Consider the following 16,222-nt stretch of genomic DNA (forward strand, 5'->3'; position numbering starts at 1 on the left):
GTCGCCCAGCTCTAATGTGGTTGAAAAGAAAAAAGAGCTGAAAAAGAGACAAAAGACTAACTATGAAAAAAAAAGCAAAAGCTGTGCCTTTTGAAACATTGAAAAAAGGAGCTACAGTTAGACTACAAAACATGGAGAAACCAACCATGAACAAACCACAATGGTCACTCAAAGGAGTAGTTGTGGAAGTTCTCCCAAACCGTTCCTACAAGGTGAGAACTGAATCCGGTGAAGTCCTCAGAAGAAACAGACGTCATCTGTTGGCAACAACTGAGCCAGAGGAGGAAGATGAATGGTACGACGCAGACGACCAACCAGTAGTTGATCCGCAAGCACCTGCACAACCAGTACCAGAGGGAACAACAACCAACCAGCTGCGCAACCAGATGTGAACCATCCACCTGAGATCCGCAGAAGTACAAGAGTCCGGAAGCCTAATCCGAAGTACAGCAGTGATGTGTATGATTGCACATAGAACTCTTGAACATTAATTTTGTGTACCACGAGTCTGTGAACTCTGAACTGAAGAACTTTAAAACTTGTTTCAAAGTTATGGTACACATGTCTGATATATAATCACACTTTAATTATACAAAAGTGAAGACAAGAACTGATTGTTTTTCTAAATCACTTTATTCAGTCAAATTTGGTATCATTTCAAAATTTTGTGAGTTAATTGAAGTTGTAAGTTTTCAATAATTTAAAAGTTTTCACATGTTGTGACATGTTAACTTAATCAACCGAAATGCTTGGTTGTGCTCGATAAGCATTTTTCCTGAATTGGATAATTTATGTCACATTGGACTTTTGAGATATTAGAATTTCAGATGTCAAGTTATTTAGTAACTTCCTATCTTTTAAAGGAGGGAAGGTGTATTGATATCATAATAATCATATAGTGATGTGCGCCCATAATATGAGAGTAGCACAAGATGGCGACCTCCAGTAGTAAATAAACCAGTGTTATCTAATAAGAATATTAGATCTTTGTGTTCTGCGTAATCCATCCTGATATGTGTTCATAGTAAACACAATAATAGGTACAGCCACACCGCGAAAGATAAGCATGTTGCCCATGTGGGTCAGCAATAAGTAAGGGGTGCGATAGCGAACTCAAAAGTAGCGCAAATAGCGCGAGTGTATACAAAAGAGATTTCGCAAGATGAGCGATATCGCCAGATCTGAACGATGTACTCCAGTCAGCATAATTCAAGTACGCTTAGTGAGCACAGGCATGGAACATTCCGATCAATCTATCAATCTTTCTTTTATGCAATTCTTTTTTCTCGTTTACGCTACCGTTCGCTTTTTTTTCTTTCTTTCTTTCTTTCTTTCTTTCTTTCTTTCTTTCTTTCTTTCTTTCTTTCTTTCTTTCTTTCTTTCTTTCTTTCTTTCTTTCTTTCTTTCTTTCTTTCTTTCTTTCTTTCTTTCTTTCTTTCTTTCTTTCTTTCTTTCTTTCTTTCTTTCTTTCTTTCTTTCTTTCTTTCTTTCTTTCTTTCTTTCTTTCTTTCTTTCTTTCTTTCTTTCTTTATTTTTTTATATATTTATTTATTTATTTCTTTATTTATTTATCTATTTATTACTAAATTGAAATTTTATTATAGGACGCATATACACTGCGGTCATCGCGTAAATACGCGAGCAAATCAATGCGTCCACAGCTATTGTGTAGAGCAAGCGCAAAATTCAAAGCCTTTCTGAATTCCTTAGCAACGAATCTTGAATTCTACCGCGACATCTCACAGTTTTGAGGTGTTTTTAATTAAGTGTTTGTTACAAACGAACGACAGAACGAACTGAAGGACATTCAGTCAAATTGCATTAATGGAGAAACAAAAAATAATAATAATACATTTCCCTGCCGAGTTTACAACCCGGCCGGGATTCCGGCGTGCAGCAAACCATTTTATCGGGGCATGGAATAAGAATTCTTAAATTCTTATTTCTCCACCCAAGGGCTGAGAGCAAAATTGTACAATTGATTTATTGAGAGTTATCTTTCCTTTCCTTGTTCTTTTTCCTCAATCCTGTTTCTTTTGTTTCTCTTCATATAGGCCATCATGCTTATAATTATAAGCTTTTAAGGCTTGACTTAAGCATTTTGATTGAGACTGGTCCAATCAGAACCAAAAGCGTGTGTCCACCCAGACCGACCGGTTAAACAAACAAATAAACAGCGACCACCTTACTGCTGGACTATTTTGTCTAACGTTACTTATTATTGAAATTATAATGCTATTATAATAAACATCTCAAAAGAAGTAACTAAACCTCCTTAAATAATGGCCATTATTCAAAAACGGGCTCACCTCACCTCACCTCACCTAGGCTGTTTCATCCTCTGTAGTATGAAACCCTCTTCAAGAATCTTCCATTTCTGTCTCATCTTGCGCATCCCTTGCCCAAGTGATGCCTCTACTATGCTGTTAGGTCGTCTCACCATCTTCGTCTTTGCCTTCCTCTTCTACGCTTTCCTGTTCTTGGTTGCCACTCGGTGACTCTTTTTGTCCATCACCTTTTCATGATGTCTTTGACTCCAGTTTTACTTCTTATGTCACTGTTTCTGATTTTGTCACGTAAAGTTATGTTTAACATGCGTCTCTCCATGGCTTGCTGTGACGTGATGAGTTTTTGTTCTAGATCTTTAGTTGTCGACCAGGCTTCAGCACCGTAAGTCATGGATGGTAACACCCATTGATCATACATACGCCTCCTCAATGTCATTGGTAGCTTTTTATCACAATGGATGTCTTTGTATCTGCCAAAACAACACCAGCCAGCCTTGATTCTCAGTAACAGTTCCTCTCTTGTGTCGTCCTCCATTTTGACTGTCTTGCTCAGATACTTGTAAATGTCTACTTTCTCAATCGGTTCATTGTCAATTCCAATGGACTCTCTAGTGTCAAAGTTGGTCATGTATTTCGTTTTCCGTTTGTGTATTTTTAGTCCAATTTGCCTGCTCTCAGTGTTCAAACTATTTAGCTGAACTTCCAAGTCTTTGACTGATGGTGATGTAAGGCCTACATCATCTGCAAACCTCAGGTCGGTTAACCATTCTCCATCGATGTTAATACCTCTTTCTAAAATGGGCTATTGTATTACAAATCTGTAAAATGTGTTGAAAGCAGAATTTACTTCTGCGCTTAGTTTGCTGAAGAATGATATTTCCCACCCTCTGTAAGGCACATCGCGTGGGTCTATAAATTATAGTTTGGTCAGAATTTCCTTTTTGATTTCACTTTTTTTCACCCCCGACTGCTAAAATGTTCAACCAGAACTTCATTTCTAATATATCGGGCAGAAATAATCGATACTTAATATCATCTATCCATTGGTGCATTCGCGAGTTGATTTTGACCAAATTGGTAGTCGAAATTAAAAAATGGTGCAACCAAAACCGAAGTTCTGTCAAAGCTATGACATATAGCTCAATATGATGTGCTTTAGAAAGTTTAACACCAGGGTTTGAAAAAAATCAAATACATCTCAAAATGTTGCTTCACAAATTTCAACACCAAATTCGATCGTTTGTATTGCCTCATTTAATGACTGAATGAGCCTTGCGCAACAATAGATATCGTTTGACCACCGTTCTGAGTGTATAGAAATCTGCCAAACATGTGGTTAAAAGCTGGTAAAAGACTTGTATACATTTTCAAGGTGTATAGGAATGCAAAAATACCTGCGTCCAAAATCCAAAATACCCGCCAAGGCCGCATCATTTCACATTTTAGGTGAGATGGAGCTGACGGTGACCCAGCTATGGCTGCCATTGAGGTGTAGGAATGCGTGAAATTGGATTCGTCTAACAATGTATCTAATCATATGTCCAGCTTTTAACCATAATATTCAGCACTCAGTTTAATTTTTGGAGTTGCTACCTGTCTATAGATTAATCAAGTTTTCATGTTATGCCAATGAGAGGAACTACGAAACTTAAAAACTAGAAGACTTTATTGCCTATGCCTTTTTGTCTATGTACTAAATTATGGATGACAAGCAGCATCAAAAGACGACTACGATAACGTCCATGGTTATACTATATGATCTTAGACGTCTTTTGATGCTAGATTGATCAAAATGCTTTTGATTTTAGCTGGTTACAACTTTGGATTTATTCTGGTTAGTATTGAAACACAATATTGGGCATATTACCTGATTCGGAGATTGCTAATTCCAATCCGATCGTAGCGCTGTCACAGGTGAAATCGATAAATTGCTGCGGCAGACCAGGGCCCGGTTCGCGATGTACGTATTAAGAGGTGGGATATGAACGATTGGACAGTATTTTTTGTGGGACATGAGAGCACATCAGACATATCGAATTGCATTCTGAACACGAATTCAGAATTCAATTCGATATGTCTGATGTGCTCTCATGTCCCACAAAAACTACTGTCGTTTATGCCAGAGCCCTTAAACTAAGATATCGTATGCAAACCAATCCCTGGCTCAATGTGGTTGAGCTGTTGTTTATACAATCGAACATGGGCTCGATTCTTATTCCTGTGTTTATTTTTCTCAGGTTATGAGTATACCAGTTTTGTTTTAATTGAGAGTTTTAATTATTTTACACCATTAGAAATGTACCCAATCAAACACCGTCTTCTTCTACATAATCTTCGGACAAAGGTGACTAATATTATGGCACTCGTTTTCAATTCTGATCCTGCAGAAATTCACATCCTCCTTGTTGGAAATGCTGGTGCAGGGAAGAGTGCAACTGGCAATAGCATCTTTCTTCAAAATCGATTTCATGAATCGAGTTTTGCTCTTAGTTCGACGACCTATCCAGTGACGTATTCTGGACAACCACTGGAAACAAGGCAACAAATTACGATCACTGATACGCCTGACATTTCCGAATCATGGCTAGTCACAACGAAAGAAGATGGTATCCATTTCCTAGCTCAACTTAGTCCAGGTCCTCATATTATTCTTCTGGTTATTACAGCAAGAAGTCGTCTCTCTGAGGAAGTTGAAAGTAAAATCAAATTGTTTCGGAAGATGTTTGGTGAATCATGCACCAATCACATGATCATCGTCTTTACCTCGCCTGACGCATTGAAAGTATCCTCGCAAAGTGAAGAGCTCATTCCTCTTAGTGAGCATGTCAGTGAGATCAGAAGCAAAAGCCTTTTCATGAATCAGCTGTTCAAAGTTTGCAGTCGCTATATTGGTTTCAATAATTCTATTGATTTCAACATATCAACACAGAAAAAGAAAGAAGCTGTAGATCAACTGAACACTCTGTTAACCATGATTGACGACTTGATGATAGAAACAGGTCGGGAGAGATACACACTACCTTTCCGTGATCAGATCGAGTCTGCAATGGTCACATTAGACAGAAAAACTGGATCACGCGAAACCTCTCGCATTAGGCTGCCTCAGATACTGGGATTGGAATCAAATACACGCAAGGCGAGCCGCATCATATCAATGAGTTGCCTGTATCTTGGGGCACTTTTAACGGCCTTTGGGATCTGTCGTTGTATCATCGATCGTTGGAATGTTATCAGATCGGTCCCACCAGTCCTAGGAATCATAGCTCTGGCAGGAGCGAGGAAGATATATCAAGATAAAGGACGTATGGCATTTAATTTCAAGGATGCATTTGTGGCAACAATTTGTGGCGGATCATACGGTCTACTTTCAGCGTTTACATTTGGCGTCAGACCAGAACTTAAGATGTTTGGAGGCAGTTTACTTTTAGTAGTCATCAACTTGTTTCAGTGGTACAAAAATACTGCATTAGATGATGTGTTAAACAAAATTTATGCTGCGTCAATATAAATACGATCACCTAATGTGATTTGTTTATAACGAGCCACCGATAACTATAAACCGTCCTTCAATAATAAACCAAGCCATAGGGGTGACTACAGCGATGCATTCAGTGTAAAACTGTTTTTGCCATTGCCCTCACTTGATGCCTAACACGGGATACTTAACATGTTATATAGGGCCGCTTTATAGTAATCTAAGTTTCGTCACTGCAGTATATGAAATAGAGAACATGACAAATTGTGTTCAACCTGATGATGAAGAACCCACTTTTGGATAATCATTTTTATCGCTGAAACTGTGGATAATTCAAGAGGCTATTAATTTTAAAGATATTTTCAATTATTGTTTCCTTGATTGCTTTCAGAAATTCGCATTGTACTTCTAGGGGTGACAGGCGTTGGAAAAAGTGCTACTGGCAATGGAATTCTGAGTAAAGACATTTTCGAGGAAAAAGTGGATCCTCAGGCAGGTACACATTTTTGCCAAACAGAACGAATCGATCTCGACGACAATCCCGATGTTTGTTTGAGCGTAACAGACACCCCGGGTCTTCACAGCGCCAGTCAAAACCAAAAGCTGGTTTTAACACACATCACGGACTTTATTGGACAGCTGTGCCCAGGACCTCATGTAATTGTTATAGTCCTCTCTGCGGGTGCAAGGGTTACCAAAGAGGTCAAGGATACAGTTGAAACGTTCCGCAAAATCTTTGGAGAAAACAGCACCAAGCACATGATGTTTGTCTTTACCCATATTGACCAATTACACAATAGTCGCTCTGATACAACAACTTCAATTCATACATATGTCGAAAAACTTCTCGAGAATGACAAGGAGATAAGAGATATTTTCAAGAAGTGTGGAAATAGATACTTTGGCATCAACAACAGATTAAAATATACAAGTCAGGAGCATAGGCAACAGGTCTCTGAACTTATCAAGATGTTCATGAGTATCATCTTAAGCAATTCCTACTACACCAATGCAGACTTCAAAAAAGTTGAAGAAAAAATCATGAAGCCTTTGGATCAAAAGACGGGTGACCGCGACCAGTCCAGAAAGAGTCTCGCAAGCACATTACTTACTTTGTCAGCCGGGGGAATAGCTGCACCCGCCGCGATAGGAGCCTTAGGAGCAGTTGTAGAAGCAGAAGCTGTGGCAGCAGGAGTCCTAGCAGGTGCTGCTTGCGGATCACTGGTAGTGGGTGGTGCGATTGGTGTTTCTGGTGTTACCTATGTTGCATATAAAGCAATTTTAGGACTAAAGCATACATTTTGGGACGACGCAGAGGAGACAATAAATAAAAAAAAGTAGCAACAGTATTTTTGAGACATTTGGATGTTTTTTTGCGTGGTTATACAATTTATATCATAACGTGCCGTACTTTTACATACTAAACTATATACATCATGTACATGGAACGCGCGGTGCAGTACGGTACTGCATTCTGCATTTTCGTATGCTGTTGATGTGTTAGAGTGAATAAAGACGATTGTGTGTAATTTAATTTTAATGCCAGTTCGCCTGAGCTTCACTTCTTCATTAATTGATGTTTTAGCAAAAGTGATTGAATGAAGTGACCGGCATAAAACTCCATAGTGGGGTACTGAGGTCAAGGTCATTCATCCAATGTCGAAATATTTAGCGTGTTATAAAATGTTCTAGAATTGAATATTTCGATAGTTTTGTTTAAATTAACAATCAGATTTGTGCTATTGTTTGAGCACCCTGGTCAGCCACGTTTTGTTTGATATTTATTACCAGCAATGTGGAAAAAGAGACAAATGTAGAAAAATGGACCATTTTGTTGAGGGAGCAAAGTTCAACAAACCATAACTCCGCTTCTGGATATCGTTTGAAGTCAAATGATATAGGCATACCATTTTAAAGCTTATGATATATCTTTTCTAAACACCAAATAAAACAAAATTGACCGGGCAGACTTCACGGCTCATTCGTGTTGTACGGTCACATATGATCCCATCAAAGAGATCCCATTCCTGGACTTAGTCCGGACGATTCTTCTGAGCACTCTAAAGTTCCTCTTTTGGCCACACAGAGAAACCAAAGGTTCCAATCATCCCAGGTCTGCCACCACTTCAGGATAAAACTCATGAATACGTAATTGAGCGTGTTATCAAAGGACGCTATAGAAATGAGCGTCTTGAATATCTTGAATAAAGTGGCGGGATTTTCCAAAATCAAGAAACACTGGGGAAATAGAAACAAACTTGAACGCAGATGCTCTTGAGTCTCTCAAGACCAACCCTGTCAAAATAAATGTTAAACTGTAAAGGTCAGACTATGGAAGCAGTATCGTTAGATCAGTTATAAGCAACTCGATCAAAGGCTGTATAAAAACGAAAATGTAAAATTAGGCATAATTTGTAATGCTCATAAGAAAGAAGAATACTATAGATTTATTGTGCATCAACAAATTTGTGAATAACCAATATAAAAAGTCAAAGGATGTCAAAATGAAAACAAATATATTTGGCAGGTGATAGATACAGGAAGTATGTCGTATGTTTAATTGATTTTGAATCATTGTAAATTAAAAGTTTATAATGTCACAAGATTAGAAAATTCTGGTAGCAGTACACTAGCCAGTAATTTTATGGAATTAGAATGGTGTTATCACAGAATAGTGTATTTTGATTATCATGGTAATTACAATGAACCCGGAGGTATAATTGGTTGGCGCGTACATGTATGTTGTGGATATGTTCATTAGGCGACGAAAAATGAAAACCGACCCAGAATTTGACCAAATTGGGGAAAAAATTCCTGTACAAATTAATGAATGCCGACTCAAATTCCGATAATTTCAGGAACAAATTTCGTTTTTGTATTTTCTCAAATTGCCAATTATTTACAGAGTTTGGTGATTTTTTGGGGGGTCATTTCCAAAAAAAAGGCCGACCGACCGACCCTACTTGAAATGCCGTCCACCCGTAGAACAGGGTTTCTTTTTTTCGTCGCCTTATTGAAACAAATTGTTTGTAGCTAATAGTAATAACTAGGCAATGAAATATTTAAGAATGATAAAATGTAGATTTGTAATGTTGATGCAACCATCACTTTATTTTTGTCTCAATTCAAGTAGGTTTCTTGTACATATATATATTTCGCGTGTTATAATGTATTGCGGTATTGAAGGAAACATGCAAATCAGTGTGAGAAAATCCTCCAAAGAAAACAAATCTCATCTCGATGTAATTATAATCCCGGAGAAGAATTTTGCCTAAGAACGTGAGAGTATGTAAGGGATGTTTGTGTAATGTAAATAAATTTAGTCTTGACTTTTTCCGTGAAACCGAAATTACCTGAAAATTAGGTCTTGAATTTGTAATTTTCGGGTCAATTCGGAATCAGGAGTTCCACAGATACTGATAAAGAAGATAAGTGAATTATATTTCGAAACAAGGACACAATTTAAGCGAAGAAGAAATTAAAGTTTTGAAGACGATTTTATACGCAATAGTGAGAAATTTAATGGCCTACGATATCCATTGTATTAAAACGACTATTACGCTGAACATTTGCTTATTTTATCCAGTTGATAAATCAAAGTACAGCAATTGAATCACATACGGGAAATTACGTCAGTGGCGTAACTCCTATGCACTCCGGGGGCCGCGCCACGGGCACCCGGGCTTAGGGGGCACCCAGGCCTGGATACCATTTCGACACGATAATACATTAATTGTTATAGGTAGGATTGGGAAACCTTTATCCACTATGCATAGAATTACTCTTCATTTGGGTGCCACATCCTGTGTTCCCTTCAACACAAAATTTTCAGGCGCTTCGCGCGCATTACAACATAAATTGTCATTTGAAAAACAAAATTCAACTTGATTATGCAAATTTTCGTGCACCCGCGTGCAATTGTTTTAGGAAGAGGGGGTATTTTGGCTAGTTACGCCTAGTTACATCACTTTGATTGGTAGGTATGTATGGCTTTCAATACCAAAATTGATTTGCTTTGCACCAGGCACACCCTTGGTCAGGGGCACCCGATCTAACTTTTTCCCCGGGTACCCTGAACCAAAGCTACGCCACTGACTTACTTTTCGTTGACACGACGTTTCGTCCGAAACCATCGGACAACATCAGGTGACCGACTAGGTCGATTGGTTATCCTCGTCCACTTGACCAATCGACCTAATCAGTTACATGATAATGTCCGATGGTTTCGGACGAAACGTCGTATCAACGAAACGTAAGTTCCAGTATTTGATTCAATTTCTGGGCACGCCGAGTGTTAATGTTTGGTAATCACTGACTTTCGACAAATAACATTAGCACTTGTGGGGTGGGGTCAATGGTGTTTTCTTGGGGGATCACTGATCTGGAACGAGTTTTAACTTGTTGACAAAATCTGCTTGACGACAACGACTCTTCATTCTTCAATTTCGTTGAAATCAGGAGTAAAACAAGAAGACTACGAAAAGAATAGTAAATTCGTCGAGTCAACAACTTCGAGTTTTAGATAAACGAATTGGATTTCACATTGTTTAAACATTTTCATAACTTTTAAAAACGAACTTTATGTTATCTTTGCATAATGAATTCATCACACAACGACGCTGACGAGGATAGGAGGATACATATTTAATGGATTTACTTTTAACAAAGTGTGCTTGATAATCATTGAATTATATAAAAAAAAATGTCCTGAACAGTTATCAGAAACAGTCAAATAATGATTGTATAAACATAAACGAAAATCAATTATGAATTGGAAAGTATAGCAAATTTGGTGTTCAGGAATTTACTTTTGTCAGGCGACAAAACTTTTAGGGCGTTAGTTGTGGCGATATATTTTATATCCCGCGTCCTTCTTTTTTTCAATAATTATTTAATCCAAATTATAGTGTTATTCACCCCAAGTTAGAAATCACTCACCCGTGTCTTTTTGGTTAGTCCAGCTAAAATGTCACAAAGACCTTTTGTTTCCGTAGCTCATGAGGTACACGCGAGCTAGGATTCAATTGTAGATCTTTAGAGTAACCATCTCTCTATCAATTTCTCCGTGTGTATCAACATGGATTGAAAGATTCGGCCACATGATAGACTACTGTGGCAAGTATATTGCACAATAGAACAGAAAAAACCTGCTTTTACGTCGATAAACCTGGTTTTTCAATCGAAAAACCTGGTTTTTCAATCAAAAAGTTTTTTGATAAACTTGGTCTTTCGGCTGATAAACCAGGTTTATCAAAAACTATGACAATCGAATCGATAAACTTGGTTTTTCGATTTGATAAACCTGGTTTTTAATCGAAAAACGAGGTTTTCGAATTGGATTGTCATAGTTTTTGATAAACCAGGTTTATAGACCGAGAAACCTGGTTTTTCGCTGATAAACTTGGTTTTTCAATTTGATTGTCATAGTTTTTTTTTGATAAACCTGGTTTTTCAATCGACCGAGAAACCGGATTTTCAAAAAAACTATGACAATCGAGTTCGAAAAACCTGGTTTTTCGATTGAAAAACCAGGTTTATCAGTGAAAAACCACGTTTATCTGCGAAAAACCAGGTTTTTTGCGACGAAAAACCAGGTTTTTCTGTTTTATTGTGCAATATACTTGCCATAGACTACGTAACATCCTCACTATATATTAACTTTGAAAATGGAGTTTGCTATACTCCCAGTTCGCCTGTAAGATTAGTTTTATATATATTTGCGGACGGAATGGCGAAGATTTGGTAAGAAATAGATTACGTAAATAATAGTAAATTGTGGGTTTGATTGGTTTGTTGTTTGTGAGATAATTGATGCATTTTCAACCAGAATATCTCAGTTCGTGTCACTTTTCATAAATGCCAGCCGGGTTAAGCAGATATAGGAGTCTCTGACGATTAATTTTAACCCACAATCATGGAAAAAATACTTGGAACGCTTGCCACACTCTGTCGAAATTCCGTGCAGAATTTCTTATGATCTTGGAAATGACGTATATTATGCTTTGGAACAAACATGTTATCTAAAACAATGATTTACCCTTCTCCTCTCCCCGTCAATCAATGTTGGAATACATTCAAAACCGTTGAAGACATTGGCATTTCACAACATTGCACGGGGCACAGTGTCATCGACCCTATATCTTCATGGCAGGAATCGCCATGGTAGGATGAATCCACAGCCACGATTAGCCATTTGGTTCAAACCTTTAAAGCTCTTTAAAACTAATAATTAATCGAGGGACATAACTAAGGCTACTCACAATAGCCGGGTAACTGATCTTGGTTGTGCGTGAATAAGCTTGTATACCCCATTGAGGTCAATGGTTATCGACTTTTATACTGCCTATAGTGAGTGCAGCTGTACTACACGCTGCACGCTGTAGGACCAACGCAATATAAAATGGTCAAATTTTGAGTTCAAAGCGCACGGCCAATTTTCAAAGCGCATTCTAGCGACTATCATATCTGTTCAACACGTATTTTCAAGTGTATGAGACCACATCTGGTTTCTTGAGAAAAATTCATTTGCGGGAGATATTCATCAATTTCTAACCCAGTATCGGAAGATTTTCGTCTGATATCAAAATCGTGCATAGCAATTCACGTGTATCGATCCCGTGTATTCATTTTAGTGTCTCTGCTCCACCAAATAATTATTAGCCAGGCGGTGCCGGTGTGCGGGGGAGAGAGGGTGACAGTTGTCCGTTATTTACACACAAGCGTTCCAAGACTTTATTCGATGATTGTCTCAACCGTATGCAAAATATTTCATCTAAATGTCATTTTTTGTCCATAACTCAAAAACAGAATGTTGTACGAGCTTCATATTGCAAACGATTTAGGAGTAGATACTATCCTTTTGAATGATAATAACATTATTGATAAAGATGTTGGGTTATTTAGGGAGTGGTCACTGAAAACACCTCCTATGCTAAGTTACACACGTTTCGAAATTATGGCTCTTTGCTGTATGATACTGAGTAAAATTTCGATTTTGCCTCATAACTCAAAAACATTACAAATACAATAAAAAACAATATTATAATGTTTTTCAGCAAGTTTTTTAATCAACGTCCCTTGCAATACATCAAGGGACTTTCTGAAAAGTTATCCTACATTTTCCGTGACCACGGGGTCAAATGCTTACCACAAACCGGTCAATACCATCAGATCCTTTCTAGTACATACGAAGGACAAGACCCCAAACTCTAACAAATGTGGTGTAATTTATAAAATCAGCTTGAGTGCCGATTTAACATGGATTCCTGTTGTTTGTCCTCTTCCGTGGTGACTAATTTTGCACTCTGTCCATCAGCGTTCTGACCACTGACCTTTTATGATCCAGTCACAGGATTGCATGAGAAGGGATTCACATCCCTCATGATATAGTCTTTAAAAATGCAAATGTAAACAAAGTTCAAATTAAAATTAAAATGCCGGTTCCAAATCTGCTGTACATATCTCCAGGAGTAAAAACACCCATCAAATAAACTGGGAAAACGTAAATAGGCTGGAAAAAAGAACCTACAGAATTTTCCAGAAGGGTCCTAGAAGCCATTCACATCAGGAAAAAGAACCGAACTTGAACAGAGACACTGGACTGGACTTAGATCCAGTTTGGGACAACCTACTCATACCCAACACCACCAGGGGGACGAGGAAAATACCTTTGACGTCATCTTCTAGTGTGACGTCATCCAAGGTTGTCAACAAGTCATAAATCATCAGAGCCATAACATCCGGCTGAGGACGCAGTTGGTACTATGAAAGCGCTCCCGGTAAGCGATTAAATTTTAAGTAGTGTTGAAGTCAAATGCTTCTAATTTAAATTAAAATAGGTTGTTTTGTCGTCTTTTAAACTTGTATTTGTAGACGCTCAATAAAAAAGGTTTTTAATAGTTTCAATTTCTTTTGGCTGTGCATACTTTCTAAAACATTATCCATGTAGCAGCAAGGATACTGATATTGGACTCTGCCATTCTTAATATTTGTTTGAAAAGTTACATTTTTAGAGTCTTGGTTAGCATGGTTAGCAGCGACTTAGCTTGCGACACCATCACGGCGTCTTCATTCAGCGTAGTGTTTACAATCCTCCGGTAATACCAGTGACTCTAAAGATAAGACGGAGTTTTTGCTCAATGACCAAAACACATACCAAACCCATGGTGCGGCGATGGGTTCCGCGGTCTCCCCATTGAAGCCAATCTGTATATGAAGCGTTTCGAGACCAACTTAAGCACTTGCTACGGCCCCTCGCCACCCGACGAAATGGTTTCGTTATGTCGATGATACGTTCGTCCTCATCCATGAGTACGACATTGATGGTTTTACAGCGCTCATCAATAGTCTCAACAAGAACATTAAATTCACTAACGAACCTGAACACGAGGGTAAACTTCCCTTCCTAGACACTTGCATTCATGTTGAGGATAACTCTAAATTTAAGATAAACACTGTAGTCCGAAATAATTATGTTGATTATGTTGTTAGTGTCGGCCATTTTGAAATCTGAGAGACCTGCCACATGAAATGTCCTGTAACTATGTATAATGCTTTATTTGCAATATTTTGTATCATTAACATGGGTAAGCGCTGATTTTCAATGCCCGGAAGGAGGTATGCTAAAACTCTCTGACGAAATGCGATACAATGATCTCAAAGTTAGATAATTTTACCTCAAGTATTAAATTCTAAATTAAAGATAAACACTGTAGTCCGAAATATGCTGATTATGTTGTTAGTGGCGGCCATTTTGAAATCTGAGAGAGCTGCCACACGAAATGCCCTGTAACTAGGGATAACCATCAAAATTTCATGTTGACCCTATTGCTACAAAAGATTGTTTTCTGAGTAGAACTAATCAACAGAAGTATTTTGGTGGTTAAATGGTCAAAATCGGTCAAAAACTTTTCGAATTATGAATTATCAAAGTTTCCCATTCTGACCGGTCATTGGAACGAAATAAAATGACAAGGTCCAAAAATAGCAGTTGGGAGCAAAATTGGCATAAGCATATATTTACCTTTATATATTTCTTTATTTTAACATATTTGCAAACATGAAACAAGCATATTGTGAAAGTATGAAAGGGGTTTCTTATGAAATGGCACTTAACTAGTCACTGGCATAACTTATTTTTTCAAACCAAGGCATTGAAATCATGCATTTAGAGGACATTTGCCAAAAATCATCCAAGATAGCCGATATGGCACAAAATCAAAATTGCACTAAGTAGGTGAACTTTCTTTTCACAACCAAGAATTTCAATGTTATTGGGTTTAATATGACCAATTAGTAGGTGTATGTAAACAAAATCTTAAGTTTTGAAGGTCATTGACTCATTCACAACAATAGAGATTATCCTCATCATGCTCATGTGTATTCCTGTAGTATTCCTCATTCAAACCAAAGTAGCACTCAATACATTATGAGTATCTTTGTTCAAACCAATTCAATGCTTGACCTCGGAGTTACCTGCATGACTATCGCGGGCTATTTTGAAACAGTTATGGTTGCACATTCAGGTACTTCTTTTGAAAGTCCTAAACAAGGTATAGCCAGCAGCAAGTTGTAGATGTTATAGGCCTAAATATAAGAAAACGTTTAGGGTTAAGATCAGGTGAACAATACATCGAATGAGCACGAAACTTCACATTTATGTTCAGAAAGGTGTCTTCTTAACATGATTTGAAAGGAATATAAAAATTCCAAAGGGAAGCTGGTGATTTAATTTGTAACTCGAGATCTACTTGTTCAATTTTTAACCTTTTACAGAGGGTATGATAGAGGTATTACTGGCAACTCTGCCAAATTACAGCTCAGTAGGCTACGTTTTTCACCTGATCTTACTGATTTGAATATTTTGTGCCATTCTTGAGCAGTGCTAAACTCAGCCACTGGCAATTAAGCGCACTGTGGCGATGGACCAATTTTGACTCGCACTTACAGAAAAACAAAATAAGTTATGTTGCTGTAATTTGCAAGATAGTTACAAAATATAATTGGCAGTAACTTCTTCAAATTTTACAGAAAAATATTGAAAAATAAAAGAATGAGATCAATTTAGAAATGTATGTGCAAGCAGTGCACAGTTGAGCTCCCTGCATGTCTATGGGAGTGTTCTAATCAAGTTGATGGTTCATTGGTCATCCCTACTGTAACTATGTATAATGCCTTATTTGCAATCTTTTGCATCATTAACATGGCGCTGATTTCCAATGCCCGGAAGGAGGTATGCTAAAATTCTCTGACGACATCACGAGTTTTCAGAGATTATATAGGCTTGTCAAGCACTACATGTACGAGGGGCGGTCAATAAGTTCGTAGAACAAGGTACTTGAAAGAGTATCCAAATTCGTTCTGTCTCTCTCTTTAGCATGATCACTACATACCTTAATGTACCCATCGCAATTTTTCTTGAAACCTTCTATGTCAACAAAATGGAAGTCTTCCGAAAGCT

General features: G+C 37.8%; 1 protein-coding gene across 1 annotated transcript; it reads left to right on the forward strand.

The window, feature by feature from the left end:
- Nucleotides 1-4,644: 4,644 nt before the first annotated feature.
- On the forward strand, nt 4,645-7,114 carry LOC140169418 (GTPase IMAP family member 8-like). The gene is made up of 2 exons (XM_072192677.1): nt 4,645-5,704; nt 6,155-7,114. Exons 1-2 carry the CDS (start codon nt 4,645-4,647, stop codon nt 7,102-7,104), a joined length of 2,010 nt encoding a protein of 669 aa, XP_072048778.1. The 3' UTR covers nt 7,105-7,114.
- The last annotated feature ends 9,108 nt before the right edge of the window (nt 7,115-16,222 follow it).

Source organism: Amphiura filiformis, chromosome 14 (genome assembly GCF_039555335.1).
Source record: "Amphiura filiformis chromosome 14, Afil_fr2py, whole genome shotgun sequence".
Lineage (NCBI taxonomy): Eukaryota > Metazoa > Echinodermata > Ophiuroidea > Amphilepidida > Amphiuridae > Amphiura > Amphiura filiformis.

Bases quoted from the DNA above. Each gene is read 5' to 3' on its own strand.
- LOC140169418 (XM_072192677.1), top strand. From the start codon at position 4,645: ATGGCACTCGTTTTCAATTCTGATCCTGCAGAAATTCACATCCTCCTT. The intron at 5,705-6,154 runs GTTTACTTTTAG...GATTGCTTTCAG, and splicing joins ACTTAAGATGTTTGGAGGCA to AAATTCGCATTGTACTTCTA.